This window comes from Acyrthosiphon pisum, chromosome A1 (assembly GCF_005508785.2).
Source record: "Acyrthosiphon pisum isolate AL4f chromosome A1, pea_aphid_22Mar2018_4r6ur, whole genome shotgun sequence".
Taxonomy (NCBI): domain Eukaryota; kingdom Metazoa; phylum Arthropoda; class Insecta; order Hemiptera; family Aphididae; genus Acyrthosiphon; species Acyrthosiphon pisum.
Genome location: NC_042494.1, coordinates 75208697 through 75235354, shown reverse-complemented (window position 1 = coordinate 75235354; position 26658 = coordinate 75208697). Strand labels below are relative to the sequence as shown.

Sequence of the window (26658 nt, the reverse complement as noted above, 5' to 3'; positions counted from 1 at the left end):
CATAAAAGTGGAATATGGTCCTTAACGCGGCTATATCGTACACATTTACGCGTTTCGGCGCTGGCGGTTTTACAGATGGCTATAATATAATAAAAATAGTAACATTATAGCATTAATAAGTGCAACATAAATGCTTAATGAAAAGCACCACCATTAGCAAACATTTTTAATTTCACTGTACATTTTATGGATGATTGGGTTGATGAGTCGTTTCGAGGCTACAATATTGTCTTAACGACGACAGTGTGATCTTGAATTCCGAACTGATTCGCATGTAATTCCTACATAGCGGTCAATACTCCACAAATATAACAAGGATGTACAATTTATGGAAATTGTGTAATCTTATATTTTCTTTTCAAACAATCGTAGGTATATCAATTATTTGTCTTTAAGTATAGGTATTTATAATAATATTAATATTCTATTTTAAGTTATAATTTAATATTATACACATAATAATAATAATTATAATTATAATAAAAATAATAATAATAATAATAATAATAATAATAATAATAATAATAGTAATATGTTATAATAATAATAATTATCGTAATAATGAGTATTCACAACAAATTGTTAAACATATTACACAATAATATTATGTTATTCATACCTGTGTAAGAGGAACAGGGAGTCTGGAGACCGGGATAATTGCATTAAGGCTCTCGAGACATAGGCGCCTAAATTACATTATTGTTGTAATATTAAAATAATAACGCCTGTAGGCAGCGCCTCCACATTTGGCGTGGTGGGGTCGGAAATGTTCGGGGTGTTTCGGAAAAACGCATACAACGTAGAAAAAAAACCGTTAAAACGTTCTAAATCCCCAGACAACGTACGACATACGAGACGTGTTCGAAAAATACCAATCAGGAAAAATATGTTATTATTCAATATATTTGAAACTTACATACCTACTGAATGGGTCACCGCATTCAAAATAATATTGTCTTTTAGAGTTCAATACAGTGCTTCTAACGGTTCTTAAATCCTTTGAAAAGACCTTTGTGTTTCCGCCTAAGTTATAACTTTAATCCCATTCATCACATCGTGAGCAGTCTCATTAACTTCTTCATATCCCTAGCCTTTGAGGGTAGATTTAGTTTTGGGAATAATAAAAAGCCGTAGTCGCGGTGACTATGGTGAATATGAGGGGACTTCATGAAATGTCAGGATGCAGGATTAACTTGACCTAGTAAAAAGTTAAAGAACTACTTAAAGATTTTATTATCTTAAAAATCTAACATTATCAATTTGAAAGTTTCGGTAACATTTTTTTTTATTGACTGTCAAACGAAAATTATACTTTACACGAGTTGTTCAGCTATTATTATTTTAGAATTCGACGTGAACTCGAGATATTGTACAATAGTTTAAATAATGGTTTGAGAAAACGATTTTAACTTTAAAACCCTATACTGGAAAACATATATTTTGTTTATTTTTTGTGTAAATTAATTAATAATTATCGACTGTTGTATAGATTTACCTATATAGACAGATTTATGTCTGGGTATTTTTTTACACCCCTCGTATGCATATCTATATATTAGTATAAGAACGCTGTAAGAATTTACGAATTTTCTATCGACACTAAGAGCTTAGGTGTTTAAAAAATCAAGTCGCGCACAACGACGAATTTCTGCTGGTAGTGGTCTAAAATATTATGTACACGAGAAGTCGGCAAGTTGACAGATAAATGGGTAGGTACTATTTAGTCAGGCGGGAAGTTTAACCTAATGCGGCTACGACATAGGCGGAATGTTATTGGGTCTAATATAATTATTGTTTTTTAAATTTTTTATTGTTCATTATAATATCATATATTTTATCATTATCGCGATCTCGTCGATACTCGGCGGTAACACCAACGCGGTGGTAGAGTGTACTTGCGGCTTAGTCGCATCAGTGTCGACGAACGCCGGTTAGGAAGAACCACGTGCACCACGCTCGTCTGGCAGACGCTCATCACGTGCTTACCAGACGGGAACCGCGTGTCAGAGGTACTCGAAAGTCCGGTAGAACGGCGGAACCAATCGGGTGGATGCACTTGGGCTGGGTGTGGGTGGATATGCGTCCGCGTGGTGTCTGTGCTTGGTCCTGTTCCTGTAGTCGCCTACGCCATTTCCGCCAACTCCACCGCCACCACCACCTGTACCGCCACCACCATAGACGTGGTGAGTCTCCGTGTATGATTCGGGATAGAGGTCTGACAGGTCGCCGATGTCGTCGTCTTCGTTCTCGTCCAAGCCTCGTATCTCTGCGAACGAAATCAATACATGGGGTTTTACGTGATTTATAGCTTAAGTAAATATCATGCATACCGCCTAACACAAACAATGTTTAAAAAAAAAAACTAATCGCTATATTACGTATATTTTTCCAAGCGCAGTGTATTGGCTGATAATTGCAATATTTTCCCACTCATAAAATATTAATTTCCGTACACGAAACAGTGTTTATTTTCCCAATATGAGCTGGTATTCCCCAAGGTTCATCTCCAACACTATTTAATCTTTACTCCACTAACCAACCCTCGCGCCCAGAAAACATGTTGCCTATTACGCTGATAAAAAAGTTATTTACTCCACTCATGTTGATCCTGATGTAGCCTCAACCAACTACTGTCGAAATCATATCAACGCCGTATCTCGTAGCTTGTACTCCATCTGTCAACATATACATATATCTCTCCATAAAACTTTTGCTCTTCATCATGGCCACAAGTTTACTTAAACAATTAACCCGTACCTAAAGCTACGAGAACTAACCTTTGACAAACGGCTGACTCTTGCAAAATACATCCGGTTAATAAAATAAGAATAAAATAAATTACTTTTTAACTCCGGTCTATTCTAGGTAAATATTCAAAAAACGACCTTAGAACTGAGATATATATTTGAAATCTTATGGCTTAAACCCACGTGGATATAATATTATTGTATACAAATAAACTATAAATAAGGAATACTTTAAATACAAATCAATTACAATATACAGATTTAAGTACCTCAGTGATCACCTCAATCAAACCTCTTAACAAACTTTATTCGCCCTTTCCTATCCACATAATGCACAGGTGACGGTGGCTTTGAGGCTTAATTTAATACAATTCAATAACACAACATAGCACTTAATTTTATATTGAAGTGCCGTTACTGGAAAGTTTTTTCTGTACGACTTCAATTTTTTTTTAATGTAAATAAATAAATAAATTTAATCACTTATACTTATTGTACCTACAACATAATATGTACAGATTGTAAAATTTTTGAAATAAAAAAAGTATACACATTGTATAATAGCGTAAGAACTGACTAATATAATTGACGAACATGACTTACGCAGTTACCTGTTAGTGAATTACTATTATCAGTTTGTTTATGGGCGTCACCCCACTCCGACAGTGTACCGTTTTCAAAATTATACCTTTTTAATTGCCGAAGTGCACCCGTATTATTATCGCTGCTATTTTTTAGTGGAGCCCGACACGTTCGTCAATTGTAATTTTAATTCATAATTGTATTCACTTCATCCGGACATATATTTATTTTTAAAAATATAAAAAACGTCGATTCAATAATTTTATCAAATACCTTATTAATTTAGATCGGCGGACCAGAAAAATGTACATTATTGTATAATATATAACTACCCGATGATAATATCAGAAAATTCAAATCACAGAAAACTGATTTTGTGTAGACATTATTGAAGAATCAACCAACAACTTTCACAAAAATCATATTGTAACATTTAAAAAATAAAATAAGTCGAATATTCACATGCTCGTGGTGTACCCATTGAAATGCAGTTCGTTTAAACTTGGACGCGCATGAGCTACACAACAGAAAAATATTTTTTGGTTCGGAGCACCTAATACTGGTCATACCATTTTTTTATTTGGACGCACCCCTAACATAATCCAAGTATCATTTTAGGACGTACCTGGAAGATCCCCTTTTCTAACAAGTTCTGTATAACCCATTTTTTCTCCCCAGAGGACTGCGCTACTACGAGGTCGACTCATCATTTTCCGTAACGAAACTTGAATGGAAATTTCACAATACTATTAGTCATAGTTAAACTTTTAATAACACCCTGAACACGAAACGTGGCTATATTATAATATCACATTGTGTTATTTGTCTAAAAAACAACACGGAGGACACGTGTAATAGATAGCAGCAGAGACGTCTCGACGGTATTTGATTAAATGGGGTGCCGGACGACCCAAAAGTTTTCGTGCAACAGGACGCTGGTCGTTTATTCATACGGTAACGCAGAAAAATGATTTTTTTCGTCATTTCAGCGCCAACGGATGAGTTTTCGAGAGTAAACGGTAATGCTTGTGTCCCCCCCCCCCCATACCGCCAGCAGGGCCATAAAACCGTCAGCTATTTGCCATTTTTATTCACTGTCGTCATTTCTCCCAAGTCGTCGACAAACACTTTGACTGTCGGACCCTGAAGATTCACTTACCGTATAATCTGATGTTGCTCTCCACTTCGCCGAGAGAATTTTTCGCTATGCACCTGTACGATCCCAAGTCGTACTTCTCTACCGATTTTATGGTCAACACCATTTGGTCCTCGAATATGGACTTGGTCGAGCTATTCGTCTGATATTTATCACTAGTTATTACCATATCACCTACAAGAAAAAAATACATTAATCTGTAGTTGAGAACAATATTATATTATTATATTTTAATTATTTTTACGAATTTAATATTGGTCAATAGGAAAATTAAGACAAGAGATGGAACACGATGTAATCAATATTAATACGCATATTATTATTACTGGTTAAATATAATAATAAGTTAAAATGTGTAAATGACAATGAACCAATAGAAACGCTAGGCTTGATTTTTGATCGCACGGTCTGACCGTATAAACAAAAATAGTAAGACGGTGCATTGTTTAGGCAATTTAGGTACATTAATGCGCCCGTGTATGAAATTTGTTATGATAACACATTAAAACGGCTGTTTTTTTAGGTGAACACAAAATTTATGATTCGAGAGAGTTCAAACTGTTAAATTTTTACTTTGAAAATATAAATCTAAAAATTTAAAATAATAACGTCAACATAATTCAACCGTTATATTATTACAGGATTTTTTAAGAGTGGGGATATGAAAGGTATCATTAAAATCAGTACAACGGCTCATTAATATTATCATTTCTCTCCTCTTCTCGAACGCGTGCGTTTCCATCGACGCTTTTAAGCGTTTATAATTTCCGAGCTATTTAAATACAAAACCATTATAATGCCTACACAGCGGAGTCAAAGCACGATTACTACTCATTTTTTATTGCGGCTAAGAAATTGTTAAGAAACTCGCGGTGGCAACTACAATGGCCATGTACAGGTCCCAAGACAATGTATTCCGTCGCAGCCGCCACCGCCGATGGACGGAGAACATCGCAAAAGCCATGTGGTATATTGTGCGCTATTATAAAACTGTAATAAAACCAAACCAGATGCAAAGCAAAAAGCGGACGAGAGAAACACATCCCTGGGGGTCTTATCGTATCTGTCATGCACACAACAACATCCCGTCGTCGCTCGTCTGCAGTTTTGTTGCACCAGGATTATACCGCGCGTGACGGGGACCTTTACACCCTCAACGCCACGCGCATGCGCGCAAGATAAGAGTTACGAAATATCCTCGACCTAGGGTGAAAATCAGAAGTCGGGCATTTCTATTGTTTTCCGGCATACTCGTCCGCGGGTACGGCAATGACGTATCTTATTCCACAATAATATGCTTTGGGGACGATACCTGATACCGGGTAAACTGGCGTGGTGCACGAGACTCGATCACAGCGAGACGCCTAGTAACTCAACTACGTTTACTTTTATAATGCTGTAATATATTCAATCCCACGTTATATACGCAGTCGTATTATAAAAGTCGTGCGACACGCTTCGTTTGATTAAATTCGTGGCAAACTATGGGAAATGTTTCGATCGACTACAGTGATTATATCAAAATAATTCAGTACAAAGGCTTTTGAAAAATACGTCACGTATGTGTGTGTGTGGGTGTGTATGGGCACGCAGTTGTTTGTCGTTTTTATTGTGTGGATGCGTATTTATGTTTATACATATATATATTATCTTATATTATTAATATTTGAATGAATGCGTTGGAATTTGGAGTGCATTGGAAAATGTATATGGATAGACTGCTATACATAATATTATGTAATATAATATTCAGCACAGCATTCGTGTTAAAGAAAACAACTTTAAATGTTTAAAATGTTTAAAATATTTATAAGAAAAGTGAACTATTTTTAAATATTGAGTGAACAAAGTCTATACAGACTGTAAGTGACTATTTCAGACATACCCGTATTAAAACGATGGTAAGAAAAATCTAAAAAAAGTACTGTAAGACTTATAATATAATAATATAATGTGTTATGAATTGTAATTAAATCATAATTTAAAAATAAGTTTTTTTTTAAAAAGTTATCGTCTATTTATTGGATTTAATTCTTATTTAACCTAAACAAAGTAAATTTTAGGCTCGATGGCAAACAGTTTAAAATCAATAAGTGACTAAATTAATTATTTGTAATATTTATAAATTATAAATTAAGCAATGTTTTGTTAATTTTGAAATGTACCTATATAAAATAAAATTAAACTCTAAACTCTATTAAATATAATTTCTAATAATTAATAATAAAAATTTTGAATTAAAAATAAATCCAACATGTTATATTTATCATTTATTAAATTTAATATTTACAAAGGTACCTCTAATCAACAAGCAGACTAAAAAAAAATATGACTTTGATCATTATTATTTATTGTTACTGGTTATTTGCGTTTTATTGCGTTCGGTACATAGAGAATAATAGAATGCAATTTTATTAGCTTCGGTTTTATCGTGATAATATTTTGCGATAGTCAACTACATATTTAAAATTAATTAATACATTTTAATGGTAAAAGGTCGAGCCACCAATTTATCGGAACTGTATAAAATGTATATGTTAACACAATATTTTGTACAAATCCAAGGGTGAATACATGTCGACACCTTCTTTTTAGTGTTTAGTATATAAATAATATGTTAGATAAGATAATAATATCGCATATATGTGTACGAAAACGTATATAAATGGCATACGTTTATTGTATTGTCTATGGCCAAAAGCCAATTTCTAAAGGTTTTCGATATTGTTCGGGACTTTATTTCGCACACAAAGAATACGTTTGTGGTTCAGCTATTCACCGAGAACAGGTATATACAGATACTCACGATATATAACGGCCAAGAAATAACAGAGAATTCGTGTAAATCGTAAAATACGCCATAATTCTAATAATAGAGTTCTACCTATATCAAGCAGTACAGCATTGGTGTTAGGTTCCATAAAAAAATTTCGTGACGAGATAGTGTCACAGCACGACCTCAATGGTATCCTTAATCAAAACCAATGTTTGAATAATAAACCAAAATATATTGTCATATTTTGTGATAACGACTTGACGTTAATATGCAACTAAATATTTATAACTGGGTAAAAAGTATCACCAAAATGTAACATCAAATTCTCTATCACTATAATAGTACCTACATGATAAAAATAATATTACGAACAGTTATTGCTGTAAATGTCAAGCTTTTTTTTTGGAGAAAATCCTATATACTCGTATAATATATAATATACACGCTCTACAAAGTGTCTTGTGAGGATATACCAATTAGCCGTAGAGGGAGACTCCCCGTCCAGACAAAAACCAGTTTTTTTGTTGTTTTATCTATAAACTAAAAAAATTATTAAAAACCATGAGGTTAATGAAAATAAAATGTTGAAAGGTCAAATTGTCAAAAAATTTAACTCTATAAAATGTCTATATTCAATTGTTTCAAAAAAAAAAAAAAAATTATATGTTAAACTTTTTTAACTTTTTTACCAAACAATTTAATTAAATTAAAAAAATAAACACATGTAGTTCTTGTCTTAGCAAGTCTAATAAAAAAAATAAATAGATTTATGATAAATGTATTATCTCAAGGGATATTTTAATGGGTAAACCTCGTGGGACATTCTGTATAGGTGTACATCGGTTTGAGGGTATCTCAGATTTAGTGTACCTATCTCAGTTTATGCATAAATTGGCGTCAGTGTACCCAACTTTATGAAGTAATGCAGAGGACAAACCATAAGTCGTGGATTGGATTTAGTACTTAGTAGGCATGGAAATAAACAGGGTGCTACAATGCAAAGGGCTTGGGCCCAAAAAGTTTCAAGAACAAGGAGAGTTGGAGACTTGTATTCCATTCACTTTTATTACATACACACAATTTTATTTATGATACAGTTCAAAACTATCTCAAATTAAATATAAATTTATTTTATTTTATTTTATTAGTTATATGGGCTAAGACCTTTTTGACATTAACAATACATATTTGTGATAACAGAATTCGTTAAAAAAAAGAGAGAAAAAAAAATTATATCTATACAACTATACATTAATACAGAATACATTTATCTGATGACAATAACGTCGGTTGTAAATATATACATTAATAATTTAGCAAATCGTCGAAGGCAAGGTATGCATTGGCAAACGACATTAGGTGTCTTAAAGGTTCATTGGCCATATAGTTGGTGCTGGTGTGCGGAACATAAAACAGGGCCTTTGAGGGGGATGGACGGGATGGAACTTTAAAGGAAATTTGAGAGAGAAGAACTGGAGAATCTATATTATTGTTTAAAAGACCCACCAGGAATTTAATACCTGCGACACGGCGACGTTCGGCTAAGGAGGCCATACCTAGGTGAATAGCAATCGGTGTATAGTTATGAGGTGCACAAGGTATCTTAAGTATGATGATATTATTTATTTAATTATTGTATAATAAATGTAAACAGTTTTATACAGTCATAATATATAATTAGTTATATTGTAATTGCATCCTTTATTCTTTCTCCGAAAACTTGTATATAATATGTTCGTTATCAATTTGTTAAATAACTCTTTCTATGTTTTTAATTTAATATAATAAAGATAACCTATATACTAAAATATATTAAGGAGGGCTTATGAAGCCCCAACGGTCCCACCCCCCTATTTATGTCCATATTGGTAAGTATATATTATTTTAACGTGGTTTAAACTACTTATACTCTATATTTTTCTAATATCTCTAAAAACAATTTATGAGTTTTCGTCAAAATCAATCGAGTAGTTCTTGATTATATACGATAAAAACATATATTTGGCTTTAAGATATAATTTCCTTAATTGAGGCCATGTAAACGATACAATTTGATGAATGCTTGTACCTAATGCTAATCTGCACCTAAGTAACTAATGGCAAACATTTATATTTAAAAAAAAAGTTTCAACTTTCACCGTGAATCTCAAAATCATTTTTTTTTTTCTTCTTTAAAATACAAATTTTCGAAAATCCATTCTTAGCGGGTCTCTACATATTACAAAACGAAACTACTGATCAAGTTTCATACTCGTAACTTTGGTGGTTTCGGCTAGGCAATGACTAATCAGCCTGTCAGTTAGTCAGGACAAGTTCTTTTGTATAATATATATAGATATAAACATAGTAAGCTTCAAAAGTCAGGGTATGTCAAGGTTTCACACCTTTGCGTGACACACCAAAGTATTTAAATCTCGGTTTTCCCGGGCTCAGAAAATTGTAATCTAATGGCATAATTAATATCTTACGGATATCTGTTGGGAAAACCACAGTAATATACCATGATACTGATTTTTCGCCATGTTTGCAAGTACAAACTTTTTTTTTTTAGAAAAAAAGAATTTATACAATCTGTAATAAATGTATAAAATTGGTAATGTGGGGGGAGGTACAAGTATACATGGCTAGACGGCGTGATAAAAGGAGGGACAATGACCCTACTTCATAAGAAAAATACAAACTTTAAGTATAATATAATACAAAATAAAATTAATATTACCAACAATCGTCCTAAAGTGGTCTAAGTGTCATCAAGCTATATAATATATAGGTATATTATAAATTATAATAAGTATATAGATATGTGTCAACTATTAACTCAGATGTTAACGGTATTCTTAAACATGTATATAATGTATATATGTATAATATATAAACTTGGTATGTTTCAAGTCTTGTTTTATACCTTAAGTATATCTCTATGAGGCCGTGACACAAAAATATTTAAACCCCGCGTTTCCCAACGATCGCGGTATAAGAAAATTGTAATCTAATGGCATACATACAACTTATGGAAAAATCACAGTTGGATATTATCATTTATCATGATATCGATGTACCGCCGAGATAATTAGAGTGATACGTGGGACTTGTGGGACTCGCTGTGTATACAGTTGTACACAAATATGCCCATAGGCTGAATTATGTATAATATAGCTGACAATCAGAGTGTTGTACTTAGTGACGAGTGACGACAAAGCACAGAACATTGCTTTAAAAACATAATATTGACGTTCTAGGCTCTTGGAGTATATTTTTATATTATTTTATAATTATTTTTTATTTTTACGATATTGTTATGATGCTACCAAACGAGGGCGAAGACGTCGGATGGCAAATAAAAAGAACAAACAATGGAGTCGGTATAGTAACGACGTATCTCTCTATCTCTCTCTCTCTCCCTCTCAAACTTGACTGAATCTGAAGCGACAAAAATATTAATAAAATATTCTTGGCTTCAATAATTAAACAGGGACGGTCGGGCGGGCGTGAGCTTACTTAATATTCCTACGGTGGTGTGAGGTCGATTAAAAACATGACCGAGGGTATTTTGGCAAAGCCATAAATGAACTAGGGAAGGAGGACTGGTTTTTAGCCAAGAAGCTGTCATCGCCAGTCCCTTAACCACTTTCTCGGCCAAATAAATATATATACAATAATATATAATAAATATATAAATATAAATATTAAAACAAACTTTCTCTTATTTGCCCAAAATTTTTCCACGGGCTTCACTCTCTTATCCACCTCCACCCAGTAAAAACAAATCTGCGAAAAACTGATAAATCGATAAAAAAGATAATATATTTATATTATATTATTTCTTGAGCTACTTATAAAAAATATAATATAATCGCCAGCTTTCAGCATTGCCAGCGGTATCAAAAAATATTCCATGTTATTGCAATATAGAGATTTTTATTCATTGTAAAACGCATTCATAATTTTAATACGGCAGTGAACTCCCCACGGACGATGTCACGAATAAAAACAATTCGAAATTCCATTTTATTAGCATAGCATTGGAAAAAAAACTTTTTTTTTTATGATGTTTAAATGCAGTTAAACTGTTATTAAAAAACACGAAAGAAAAAATATAATTTATAACTTTTAATTCGTAGTTGCGAAATAAAATCATAACTTTTAATTATTCCCGTATTAAGTGTTCGTAATTTATTGTTTACCACCACTGTAATATAACAACAAGAAAACAAGAATATCACAGGGTAGGTACAATAACTCTGTGATATATTTTAGGTAGGTATATGATGCTTATTGAGTAGGTGCTATTTATATTTCAACGAAACGGTTTTGACTCGATATGGTTATTAACATTTATGTAAATGTATTTGTCATAATATTTTACTTAAGCAAAATAATTTATACTCGGATCCTAAGAGTCTACATTAATTTGAATTAAGTTTTCTATTCAAACTGTGAAGTTTAATGTGACAAGTTAGGTAGGTACATATTTGTCATTAAATCATTATTATTAACAGATTCTGGAAAGTTTCGAATACCTACATATATATATATAGTTTTTTCGACGTCACGTGACCGTAAATAAATTATGAAACGTAACTTTAAATATTTCAAATTAACTAATATTTTGTTTACCATCTACAAGAGGTATGCTGTAAATGTTTAACGAACACTTGATTAGTTTGGAGGGGGGAAGATCCTAGATAGAACAGTAAATATTTCTAGAATCAATCAAATATTTTATTTTTAATTAGAATTCTTCGCTCTTTGAAAACAAGAAATAATACAAAATGGAAACTGTTTAACACAATAAATCATAATGCGGTAGTTTCATTAAAAAAAACTCTTAAATGATAACGTTTGAAGACAAAAATCAGATGATTTATTTTACCATTTAAATACTTTTATTAAAAAATATATATTCAAAATGAAACACTTTCAAACATTTAAAGTGTTGATATATTATACTGCGATTACCTTATATTATATATTATTATGTATGTGTTGGTAAAAATCAAAATCAAACAAATATGATTTTTTTTTAATGAACAATCATAATAATTGATTATGCAATATAAACATATTATAGTTACCTAGTTAGTTAATTGTTTCAGTTTATTTTAAAGGAAAATGAGAATATTTGTATTCAACATTAATACACCAAACATAATATCTATATATACATTAAGGTAGAAGTACGTATGGATATTATTTGAGTTAGTTGTGTACATTTAAATTTGCGTTTAATTTAATGTCCGTTAGGATTATTTTTAATTTTCAGAATGGATACTTTTACAAAGTTCCTTCGATTTATTTGAAAGCAATTCTCGTCGTTATAATACGAATGGGACAGCGTGGACCCTATAGCTAGAACGTTTTGGGAATCGTGGCCTTTTTGAACCCAGATTAAGAACCTAAGGATTATGCCAAAAACCAATGTAATCAATTAATTTGGCTTTTTCGAGCCGGTTCACGAGATGCAATTTGTTTTTCGGTTTCAAATAGCATCTCGCACAACATTATAGTTTAATGGTGTACTATGTGCTTAATATAAACTGACATAACCGAATTATGTATAATGGAAAAATAATAATAAATATCAATACGATTGAAATAGTTAAAACTATACTTACCACTCTCTCGAACCCAGTAATTTATAGATTTTGGGAATGCTTCGACATTACATTCCAACTTGACTTCGGTGCCTTTTGGAGCGCCGACCAACTGACTAGGCGATGAAATCACTGGGTGAACTGTAAAATACAAAATTAATATTATACTAAATTATATTAATTCATTGTGTTTATAACGGAGAATGAATATAATTTTAAAACTATTACAGTTTATTATGTTCAGATTATGTAATTCAAACCAATTTTAAATTAAATATTATCGTCAGGCGACTATAAAACGTCTTTCGTGTGAAATAGTAAAATTAATAATATATTTTATTTTAATACACGACGAGTAGGTATTTTAAATGTGTTGTACATAATTATACTAATATCGGATATATGCGCTGACACTGTCGTGTGTGTTCTTACCATATTAGATAAATTATGTCTAACATACAATTTACAATGATAAAATTCATTCCTCGGATCGGATGGTGTTCGGACCAATTAATTATTTGGACATGGGGGCAAGTCTCCATTCGGTGGTGGAAGCGGCGGTTTAAGACGAATCATGTTGTCACCTCAATCTCCGGATGCGTGTATATACTAAAGTTGGGTCGAACTCAAGAAATGTATGGTCTCGAACTGAACTTTTTAATCATATTATGTCGAACCAAACACAGACCAAACGATTCACTGTGATGTCGAACTCAAACCCAACGATATGTTCAACATTGAACCGACCGAACCCGTACCAGATATTTTGTTCAATTTAATTCAAACCGAGCTTTTGAATTTAATTACCAATTAAAATTTTAAATTTTATGTCAAACCAAAATATAAAATACTAGCTGTCCAGGCCAAAGATTTTTATTTCTAATAAATATATTTATATAAAATGTATATGCCATATTTCTTCTAATTTATTATAAATTATAATACAGCTGATCCCGCACACATCGTTGCCCATGAAAAATTTCAACTCATAAAAAAATTGTGATTGTGATTTTGAACTCTTTTTGTGTGTAACTCGCGGCAGTAAATGCGACAGCATAATGAGCGACAGTATATCAAGTAGGCACTATGCGAAAATTCGATTGTATGCATGATTGATCTGCCTGATTAATCAATGGCAACCAATATACAAATAAAATACTAAAAAATGTCTACTAACTATTATTTCTCCTATAATCAATATCAACCATTTATAAACCAACATTTCCATCATAAATCTCAAAATCCCTGCTTGAGTACCTCCCCGGGTTGGACTTACTGAGTACAATTATGAATCTAAATCAAACACACACAAATAATGTCATCAAAATCAGTCTCAGTTTAGCAATTCATAAAGAACATAAAGATAAATATTAATTTATATATATTATTGTTATTGTTTTTGACCAACCAATTATTTTTTCCAAAACAAATTATACATCAAAACCTTTCCCGTGACTCAACCCATTTATTAGTGAAAACCATATTAAAATCTGTTGAGTACTTTTCAAGATATGCGTGTACTTACAAAAAAAATGGCTGATTGATATCTTACAAAAAAGGGACATTATTGAAGTTTTAGTGTTGATCTTTAATTTTTTCTTGTGATAAATAAAACCTGTGTTAATAAAGAATAATGAAGCATTCAAATGGTGAAAGAATTTTTGTATTCGGTCCAGTAGTTTTTGAGTTTATTCATTACAAACATACAAATATTTTCTCTTTATAGCATTAATTACATTTTTGTCCGAAACATATGACGTGTTCCAATTTTTGTTTTTTTGGAGTTCAGTTTGGTTCGATTTTTTTAAAACTAAGTGTGACTTTCGAACTCCAACGGAACACCTCAAGTTTGATTCAATGTTTGAAACTTTGAACAGTCCGACCCACCCCTAATGTATACCCCTAATGTGAACTGCTAAGCGCGAGTGTGTAGTGTGTATGCCATTATCATTGGTTATATTAATATATGAAGTGTGCAGTAGTATAAAACCATAACTCCACGAGTACGTAAGTACCGGCTATGCACCCAGACCCGGTCATGTATGTACTGACCATGATATTATATATCGTGTCTCAAAAAGAACGCCGGAATTTAAACGTTTACAAATCAAATTCATTTTTGTAAAATAAACAAAATAAATATATTATCATTCTCTTCTGGAGAAGTTTAGGTTTAAGAGTGAAAATAATATGGGGCATAGATCCCCCCTAAACTAGCACTACAAGCGGTCATTTGTTCCGTGAAATTGGCCATCACCCGATGTAACGCATTGGACCATAAACTTCGTCGAGGACACATAAAATTCCTCGTTCAAGTTCAAGTGTATGTAAGAAAAATCATATGGCGTCAAGTCGTAAGATCGCCAAAAATAGTGGCATCTTTGATACACCCTACACTAATAATTATACCTTACACGCGGTTCGAATTATTGATAAAGTGTATTCCGCATTTCCGCGGTATCGGATGATAATCGAACGAATTAATTATTTGGCCACGCGTGGCAAGTCTCCCCGTTTGGCGACGGCGGTAGTGGTTCAAGACGTCGCCTCTACAATCTACACCATTTCCTATTTCGCCTACGTCTAGTGACAACTGGATGAGCGTATAGTACGTGTATACCTACTTGCACGGTGAGAGGCGCCAGTATTTGTGCAATTAAATAGGGTACCTAATAATATTATACGAAGTGTATACCTACAACAATGCGCAAGCACTCACGCATCTTCAACCACGCCAGCGAAAGATTCATCTCTCTCGTCCCCTCGCGACTACACCCCCCCCTCCCACTAGAGGTGAACGAGATTACGGGGCGATAAACTTTTATCGTGTGTGGAGCAAATCGCCGTGTCACAAAACTTTTTGGATTTTCGATTGACTTACTCCCCTATCCACACCACGTATATTAACCCCGCGAGTGAAACTTTGTTCAGCGGTACCGATTAAACAGTAATGAAGGTCGTCGTCGTCGACGTCGTATCGGTGGCAGAATAAATGAGAGTGAACCCTTGGGGAGGGGGTGGTGGTAAAACAACAAAAGCATAAGTATATGCACACACTTCGCATCTACGGAGTCAACTTAAAAGCGGCGAATGAAAAAAATTAAAACATTAACATTATATTATTATTACCTGCGTTGTACGCGGATTACAAAAACAAAAAATAATCTCGATCATCCGTGAGTCTCGTCGACGGGGGATGGGGGTTTAAGAAAATAAAAACAACACAAACAAGTCGAGAATTTACCGGCTCAGCGAGAAGAAGAATATTTAAATATTATGTATGATATGTATATAAATATATATATATATTTATATTTTTGCGAAATATTATTTTCTTGAAATTAGTTTTGTGGGCACATGACGGCTGTATACTACGGCAAAAACGGTGTTTAATTTGAAGTTCTTGTCGATCTAACGAAACTCCAAAAGTTTCCGACAAACAGCATTATAACTTTTATCTCTTAAGGTTTTAATAGAGCTATTATGGTAAATTTAAAAAGATTTGACAAAGTTTTCCCTTGACGTTTATCCTTTTGTTGTCTACACGCGGTGTCGACTATTTAATCAAAATCAGTTCTACGAATTTTTAATAACTTTAATATGAGTACAGCCATCACAAAACACGAAGGCAGGCACCTACAAGCGACGAAGTTCCCGGACGTTAATGTAAACGTTTGCCGGTGGGTAAAAATACTTTTGCGTGCCCCCTTTACCTTAATATGATGCTTTGTGGTGTTAACGTTTTGTTTTACAGTCGGAAACTGATTCTCAAGTGAAAATTACGAAACACCTCATATTAACCTTATTAGGTCAACATGACGTTGTGGAGTTTTATGTGGAGTTAATTTTACATTTTGGGTGTACTTATCTATAACCAATAGGTACACTCGGACAATACCGTAAGTATTTATTTATATAAATCACATTTTTAGAAGCAGTAAAAGTTATTCAATACTTAACTTTAATAGTAGTGTTTAGTACCTATTCCGAATTAGCTGATATTGTTTTGTATTTTCTGGGATAAAAATAAAAAAAATCTAATCAAAATAATCGGGAAACCCAAAATAAAATCAATATTACTTTTTTTATTTGCTAAAAAATTAATAATTATTAATAATTGCAATTTTCACTCAATATTTATATTGAAACACGGTAGACATAATTTAATTTTCAAAATATTATAGCTGTTTGAGCTATTTATAGACATTTGAAGATTTCAAATATTTTTTTAATTATGTAGGTATGGTAAAATGAGAAATAAAGATTGAGAACTAAATACAGGATTCCTTGAAAATTGATCTTAGGTACAGAAGTTTATAAAAAAATGACCATCTATACAAAAAATAACCAAAAGTGTCATCAAAAGTGTAAATGAAAAATGTTATGATAGTGAAAGGAAATGCAGACTTTCTAATATTCTAGTAAAATACACACGAAAAGCCTTCGAGCTATCTTTTTTTCAATTATTTAAAGCCGGTTTATTTCAACTCATTGTCATATTCATATAAAAAAAAAAAGTTTACTGCACAAAAATTAATCCTAAGAAAATTATATGGGTGCCCCTGGTTGTTATCCTATATAGCATAATTTAATTTATTTTAACATTGTTTATATATCTATGTTATATACCTTTTTATTTTTAGTATAAGTAGGTAATTGTATTTATAATCTAAAAATGTATACGTGAAAATGTTCACTCAAATTTCTAATTATTGTAATGTTTCAATTTTTCTTTATTGTAGTCATCACTTTTTTTTGTCACATATATTTTTTCAATTTGTAATACTGTCAATCTTAATACAATAGCAACAGCTTAAATTGATAGATAACCTTGTAAATAATATCGTATTGTATGTATTATGTAATTTATGATTATTGATAAAAAAAAATCAAAGTAAAAAAAAGTGGGTAAGTGGATGTCGCTCTGCTGTACAGTAGGTTAAAAGTGGGTCACTATATACCGCTGTACTTTCGGTGGTTGATGTTTATCCATCGTCCCTTCGGTCTTCGGACAGGATAGTGTAATTTTACTGTATTCGATTTGAATGCAATGATTGCATTCGATAAAAAACGATTCTGAGCGGATCTTTTTTATTTAATTTTATTCGTTTCTATGGTGGTAAACAAAGCGTTATAAGAACAGCTGCTTAAGAACGATTTAATATATTTTATTTAATATAGGTAATTTATATAATTATAATTTATAATTAGAAAATATCATAAAAATGAAATAAATAAAATAAAAAGCTCAAAAGTCGCTCAAATGTTTTAAAAATTTTACCATGTTTAGGTAAGGCTAATATAAGTAAACAACCCAAATTTACAGTTTTTACGAATGTTTTTAACCGAATTACAACAAAAAAAACTACCAAAATTAATATTTCTATTAATAGCCCAAAAATGGCTTAAAAGTTAAATTAAACAATTAAACCGTAAGGGAGAAAATCGAAAATACAACAAAAAAGGTCTCTTGTCATTTTTCATTTGAAGCAATATTTCTGGTAGAAAACATCGTCCGTAATTGTTTAATATTATAAAATCATGAAATCATACGTTTTTTCTCCTTTAACCGCTATTATTTCGAGCACCGTTTCGAAAATCGAAAAGTTACCTCTTTAAAGTACCAGCTCAAGAACATTACCTTTCAGAAAAGATGCTACACTTGATACTTTTGAGCAAGTTTAGGGGGAGAAAAAGTGTTTACAGGATAAAAAAGAAATAAACATCATTGTAAAACCAATACTTCTTCACTCCGCTCAGAATCTAAAATAACGATTCATTCTCCAACGATTTTAGTTATATTAAGTTGTACCTAATTCAAAAATTATTAGTCGTAGGGCCTTGAAACAATTTGGCATTGTGCATTACGGAAGTAAGTATATTATTATTTTTTATACCTAGGTACCTAATTAAAGACATTAATAACAAGAAATGTTGATTTATTTTGTTTTAAAATATATTCACCACAGACCTGTTTACAACGTTCCGCAGTACGACGTAACATTGACTTGTTTATGAACAACAACAATATCTGATACGATATTATAACAATTAATAACATTAATATATTATGATTATATGATATTAAACAAGTAATACATAATAATATGTGTGGTGTTTTAGGCAAATATGAATTCAAAATACTGTGTACTGCTAACATACAAAATAATGTTATAATTATACATAAATTATACAATATTCTTAGAAATAAAATCTTACACACAGTCTCCACTCTGACACGTTTTTCGTCTGCAATAATGTACAGCCTAATATACAGCAGAACATCTTCCCCGATCTAATAATTAAATGTCTTGTAAATTATTATAATATAACGTCATAAAATAGTAAATACAGAATTCGAACGATTGCATATTTATATGTATTTATTTATTCAATATACGGACGTGATTACTATAACATGATAAAAAATGTAGAGCTTTGAATCTCTATAGTTTTAAGGTAATTCAATTTATAACAAACTAATGACAACATTTCAGGACTATCAATGGAACCTAATAATAATTTATGAGATAAATTTTGAGAGAAAAAACGGCTAATAGTAGTGAACGATTGAGGACATTGAATACATTATTCTAAGAATCCGGCAAGGGAAGCCTATTCGATATATATTAAATTAAAATGAAACAAAATTGAAAAAATAACTTTGAATAGAGTCTCGCATATTCCTTTAAAAATGTTACTAATCCTACTTTTAATGAAATTATTATTTTTGAATTGACGAAAAATAATCTATGTGATCAATGAAAAATTGTTGTAATTTATATTGTAATTATATGCGCGTTTTAATTGATATAATCGGGTAAATTGCTATTGGCACTGTGGACCTAAACGCAGTTATAGATGGAATAGTATTACACAAGAGGCTATAATTCCGTGGATTAATACGTTTGGAATGTCCCTGTAAGGCAGTAAAATTATAAGTAACGTTTGAAATTAATTTTCTCGGAATGATACGACCATTATAAGACGATCGCAAACATTTGCTACCTATACTCATGAATGCGTGTTAACACGTTTTCGGATAAATGATAATATTTGGGTAAGTCTACTGAAATTTTGATAAAATTGATTTTTCATAGATATGATGAAAATTTGAGTTTTTCAAAACAAAAATAGTACATTATATATAAAATATTTATTTCCAGCGGAAAAATGTCCCATGTCAGCCATATAATTCGTAAGCAATTCGAACGTAACGCGATCTCAAAAATGTTATCTGGTTTTACTTAATCAGCGACTGTAGTAAATAGATTAACAAAGTTCAGAATCTTGACTGATATGAATGATATGATACCGTCTGTTAATATTATATATATATACTATATTATAGTTAATAACATTTTGTAAACGGGGATTCTTGGGTAAGAAATTGTTTTCTCCGCCTGCAATAAGAGTTACCGTTTATGACGTGTACATACAATTACAATGCGCTCCTATGACTTTTGATTAGAGAAAACCAAAAGGGGCGTTGGTATTACATCGGGACATACTTATCGTTTATTCTACTTACGAGATGAAAATCCAAAAATCCTGTTGGTCATCGTCGACAACATTTTTTATAGTTAGGGTTTATGTTTGATCTTTAAGTAGTCGTACAGATATCAGATATCCCAGAGGACCGCGAGTCGACAAAGAATATTTTTCAATATTTACCGCGTCCTTTTAAGTTTATGAAAAAAATGTTACTCCCGCTATTAGTAACTGTTGTAAAGATATTTCAACGATAATTACTATAAAAAAAATACACATTTAAAAAAACTCATTTCAAGCTTTTATTGATAATTTTTTACGATTTCGTTGAAACTACAATGAATATTTTTGATAGTTTCACCGAAAATAGTAGTATTCTGCAGCGTACAGAGAATATGATGAGTTCATATAATTATTTAGTAATTATATTCATACTACAGTATCTATCTAAATTCTGCGAACAGAAGTAAATGGAACAAAGCTAATCAAACTCATTATCGTATACCTAAAATAATGATAATAATAATATGTCAACAACGCGATATTATATGCAGTGTATTGTGCAGATATGTCGAAATCGTTTTTCATAACGATAAATAAACTGAATTGACAGTATCGGAAAACTAATAACTATATCTCGATATTATTAACTAGCGTTTTATACCAACACAACAGAATATACATCATAATGCCATCGAACGATAATAATAATAATAATAATAATAATGCACACGACTGCAGGCTTACTGCTCACTGCTTTCGACCGATGAGTTTACTGCCTATACTTTATTTCGGTCAGTGACGGCGATCGATGTTCTGGAATTTAAATTTAATCGATCGAGTATCGCGGACACTGCAGCAGATTGCACTTTTTGACTTTTTGACTTTCACTGAATGGCGTTTTTCGAAGTTTTCCTACAGGTCAGTATAAAAGTCAGAGGGTGAACTCGTACCGATCGTAACCGCGGTTAGGAAGACCCATCCTCCGTAGACCATCACCCGTCGACGGGTAAACACGCGCGTGTGTTGCGATATTCTCTCATAACATAATAATATATAACATTGTAACAGTTGCATTATAATATTACCAGCTATATGGTGTGTGGCGCTGGCGTGTTTAATACGGTAATTTGACATAGCGCCGTTTAATTATTAACGTGGCGGTGTGGCGATGCGCCGCGGGACGACGACTTAAGTCTTATTCGTCCTCTCTGCGCCCCTCGCCCGCAGACCGAGAACGAAGTGAAAGTGCGGCGCGTCTCGCCGGCAATTTATCAATTCGCCCAATCCCCCACCGCCGTGCTCCTTGTCCGGCTGCGGCTGTGTGCCGCCACCGCCGCAAAGATAATATATATATTATATACATTATATACACCACAGTGTTATACACACACACACACACACACTGTATACGACGATTATATATGTACACGACTTTGTATGAGTGCGTGTGGTAGGGGGTGGATGAAATATCTGACTTGCGGGCGCCGGCGAAACCGAGACCATTCATAACGGACGTGACGCGCGACCCGCCCCGCACACCCTCCAAAGGCGTAATAAAACGACGTCGGCAGAGGTGCCGCCGTGTACTAGACCACCTGACTAGACGCCGCCTCGTATATTATTATATCCGTACGAGCTCACTTATGCATACTATATAATATATTTATATATATTGTTACTTGTTATGCGCCATAACAACTTTATTATGATAAAATAGTCCGCGGTTTAAAGACGGAACACGAAAACGAGAAAGAAAGAGAAATAAAAACTCACCATGAGCATATACGGTGAACCGCAGCGAGAGTATAACCACCACACACTTGTTGTCCGTAACGCGAACTGGAGCTTAATCATAATATTATTAGACAGCGGTCACCGTTTATTGTGAACTCACTTCGGGACCAGAGTATGTTTACTATTTTATTCCATTGACTGAACGAGGCGATAAGGCGAAATGTCCAAAAGATAATATGTGTGTTTTGCGCATTGTAGTAAAAATCATTAAATTTAGCTAGGTATGTACCATTGTACCTACTAGTAATAATTAGTCATTATTATGTATTTATTTGTAGATATTTTAGATGTGTGTTGTAATTTATAAAGAAAAACAAACAATGAACATTGCGAACGATAAAAATTAGATTACCTATATATATATTTTTTAAATGGGTCCAATAATCACGGGTAACTATATAGTAATGAAGTAAGTTTTGTTTAAACAAACACTCGCGCACAATTATTGTTTACCACATACCTGTATCGACGTTTTACGACGGCGTCGTTCACCTACTAACACGCGATCAACGAGAAAGCGAGATTGGTGAATTTGTCGTTCACGTGGAGATATTCATCGACAAAATCGATAACGATAACTGTGCGTGGGTAATTATAATAATACGTAAAATCCGTACGATTACGCGTATTTCTACCATGAAACACGCGCGCGTCTTAAACGATCAGAGTTTGTGTGAATTCACGACCGTATAGCATTTAAAACCGTATTCGTAGCTTGGTGTGAGGGAGGAGGGAGGGAATGAGATCTACGTTTCGAGACAACAAGAAGATGAGTCTTATAAGCGAACACGGGGCTCACTAGACCGTCGACTTGCAGGTGATGGTCGGCGGAGAGGTGAACCGCCACCGTCTATACCCACAGGTTATAATACACTTACGGTCGTTAACGATTAAATAACGAACGCAAAATCTATTTAACGTGTACGATTTGTAACTGGATCACGCAGCCCGTATTCGTGGAATATGTATACTCTGTGACCAGGCGTAGAGAGTATTCGTCGACGTCGCCGAAGTCGCACCCCCCCCCCCCGCCCTTGAGGCCGTCGTTGTGGAGCGGCACGGCGTTTAGCGGCACGAAAAAAAGTTTTCCACTCTGCCGGGGGACCGACGCCAATTGACCCGACTGCGAACACCCCCCGGGGCTAACGTGATTAAGAATTACGATACTCCACCACGAACCCACCCCCACTTACCACATCACCATCAAGCACACACCTCTCGAGATCCATACGCGGACCTGAGTCAGAAGGGCAAATATCGAGCTGTCCCGCTATTATGTAAATTATACCCATCGTCCCCGAATAATTCGTGCACGTACAAAGTATCCATTTAACCAGCTACTATCTTTTTGAATGAGTAGTTTAAAAAAAATTATCAAACATTTATCAAATTAATATGGTTGATAATGAAAAATAAAGTAATAAAAAGAATGTCCCAATATTTTATGTTTCCATTATAGTGGTTGTGGTAGTAAGCTCTCCAATAATTACCCACCTATACAAAAACAATCATTCATAATAAAGATAATAATATTATACTTTCTTCTATTTTTGGTTACACACATTGCTGTCGCAACGAAATAATATTCCCATACCAATAACAGCGTGGAGTTCCACATCGACGAAGACATCTATTCACCCGTGTACCGAAATTAACTATTCAATGCGCCGTTCAAAGGATATAAAGACAATAATAATAGGTATGTAAGTATCTTAAAGTTTAGACACGTCATCACAGCCCGTGTTCTGTGATTCAGTATAAATTTAAATTTGGATTCATAACGTCGTCGAGGTAAGAATAGTGAACCAATTAAAAGTAATTTAATTGAAATTAAGCAATAACTTATATAGGTAGGTACCTAGTTTTCTTTTTCAAAACTCAAAATATCGAAATTAAGCTAGGGAGCAGTTTAAATGGATCATGCTGTATAATAATATGTTTATTGAATTATGACATTTAACAAGGGAAAAAAAATTATGGTGTTTTTTTCTATTAAATTAAAATTTTTCCCCCGATGATGCGATATTCCACAATTTGAACCAAAATTATTACTACTGGCACTCCCTATTTGTGTAATATTCAATCATGATAAATCGTGTTTTTAAAATTAATTTTATTTTTAACAGTGGTAAATATGTATTTTAAAAGAACCATATAAAAATAATATTTTATAAATATCAATAGCCAAACTCTGAATGACGTAATTAAAAAGGATATTTTTTAAAAAACACTTTGAAACAATGAAACATGTACTTGTATATAAGAATATAAGGTATAAATTCAGGGCTTAAATTCTAAAAAAAAATATCGTTTTTCCGTTTTTGAGTATTTAAACGTTATACAATTTTAATGTTTAACGTTATTGTACTTTAAAACGTTATACAATTTTCATGTTTAACGTTATTTGATTTTTTCCGTTTAACGTTATTCAGTTTTAAACGTTATTTTAATTTTTCGTTTTTGTTAAACGTTATAATTTAAAAATAAATAAGGAATTGTTTTTTTTTATAATAAATTCTACTTTTATTTTTGCCATAATTATCCACACTGTTATTTAAGAATTATGAAATTAGTAGAATTTGTTGGCCAGGTTACATTACCTATTTTCAATCTTCCTAGAGTTTTTAGCAAGGAACTAACTGATCGGTTAACCATTATCAGTTAAACTATTAAGTAGGTATACACCATAGACGATTAGACGAAATTAACTTAATCACAATTTGACGACAAATCTACAACTAACTAAACAACAATAGCAACTTGAAATTCTATCAAATTATACTCCAAATAACACGCCTGCATTTTTTCACCAATTAAATCGAACATAAACGGATAATTATTAGTTGAATATTAAATTTACTTATAAAGTAATGAATTCAATATTTATAAATAAACCTGCTATAAAATAATTCGGAAAATATAAATTATTGTCAACACAGGTTAGCCAACTTTGAATATTTAAACAATATTGTTCATAACTATAAGATTTTAAAAAGAAAATTATATTGGGCTCAATGTAAAAAAAAATCACAAACGTTATTTAAAATAACGTTATTTGCAATTTTTTTTTACGTTACAAATACTTGTTTATTTTTAATCATGAATTATGATTAACGATATATTATGTTTAATGTTATTCGATTTTTTTCGTTTTTCGTTTATTGATTTCGTTTATGTTTTTTCATTTTTTTTCCGTTATAGCGTTATAAATTATAACGTTATAATAACGTTTTGAAGCCCTAGGTATAATTATATTGGAATATTAACTATAAGACACATCATAACAAATTACTGTTAAGACTTAGTTATTAAATGATTCCGTGTAAATATTAACCTCACCGAGTGCATATGTTACCGTAAATGCCCGATCACTAGGTAAACCTAGGTTTTACTGTTTGTACTCAGTAAATGCGGAAATTCTAAATTTTATTCGGGCTTTTAATAAACACGTTGTGTACATCCTAGGATATACAAATTGACTTAGTAAAAGCTGATCAATACACGACACATAACATTTAAGCTGCGTAAAAATTATAATTAAAACAAATTACTGACAGTTATTTAAATTATTTATACAAAATAAAAATTATTTAAAAACAGAATCATTAAAAATTAATAAAATTGGTGGGTAGTTAGAAATAACTATTTAAAATTTTTATTTATTTGCACATGTTGTACTATTATGGCACCTGCTATTACATAATACATTTGACTGGTGGCATTTGCATTTTTTAGTTGTGCATTTTTTCTGGCAATCACACCTCAAAAATCCTTGCCCGCCTGATAGTGAAAGTTGAGCAACAGCTTGGCATATGCTTGTTGTTGTATTTGGAACATCGGATATTGAAATACATTTTTCTTCGCATAAAGTAAATTGATTTCTAGTGAATAATTGATTTAATGTTCCAGCATTAGATCCTAATCGATAAAATTCTTCAGGTGATCTTGATACACCATAATGTATTTAAAACCATTATCTGGGTTTGATTGTATATCAATTAAATCGATTTGACATCGAGAATTCATTTCATTGTGCAATATCGGTTTAACAACGAGTCCTTTTTTTGGCATACTATGCTTTTTCTGGCATGTTTCACACATTTTCAAGTACACATTTATAGCTTCCACATTAATATTTTTGAATTTTTTTTTTAGCATATTATTTATCCGATCCCTACCACCGTGTACTGTTTCAATATGAGCGCGTGTATAATATCAAAAAGTTCGTCATTACATACGTAGTATCAAATATCTTCAGATCCACTTTCCACTGGAAAAATAAGTTTGTCTTCATTCCCAATACAAAGAACATCAAAACGTTTTAATCTCCGATGGTGAATTAATTTTTGACGGCGATTGTTTTTGTTTTCTTCACTTCTTGTAAATACGTATTGTACATTTCACGTGTTAAATAAAAAGTATTACAAGAATCTTTTTTTTTTAATTATTGGATTTAAAACGTCATAAAACCTTTCTATATTAGCCCATATTAAAGTCCGATTAACCATGAAAATA

The 26658-nt window shown here is 32.3% G+C and overlaps 1 protein-coding gene across 1 annotated transcript in view; it reads right to left on the bottom strand.

Moving 5' to 3' along the window:
• Window positions 1-543: 543 nt before the first annotated feature.
• Window positions 544-26658, bottom strand: part of LOC100161843 (lachesin-like) — a 121890-nt gene continuing 95775 nt past the window's right edge. Inside the window, exons 7-9 of the mRNA XM_029487534.1 lie at window positions 12877-12996; window positions 4489-4659; window positions 544-2266 (exon numbers count right to left, since the gene is read on the bottom strand). Of these exons, the coding sequence (XP_029343394.1) occupies window positions 2004-2266; window positions 4489-4659; window positions 12877-12996 (554 nt within the window). The 3' untranslated portion in view covers window positions 544-2003. The remainder of the gene's footprint in view (window positions 2267-4488; window positions 4660-12876; window positions 12997-26658) is intronic.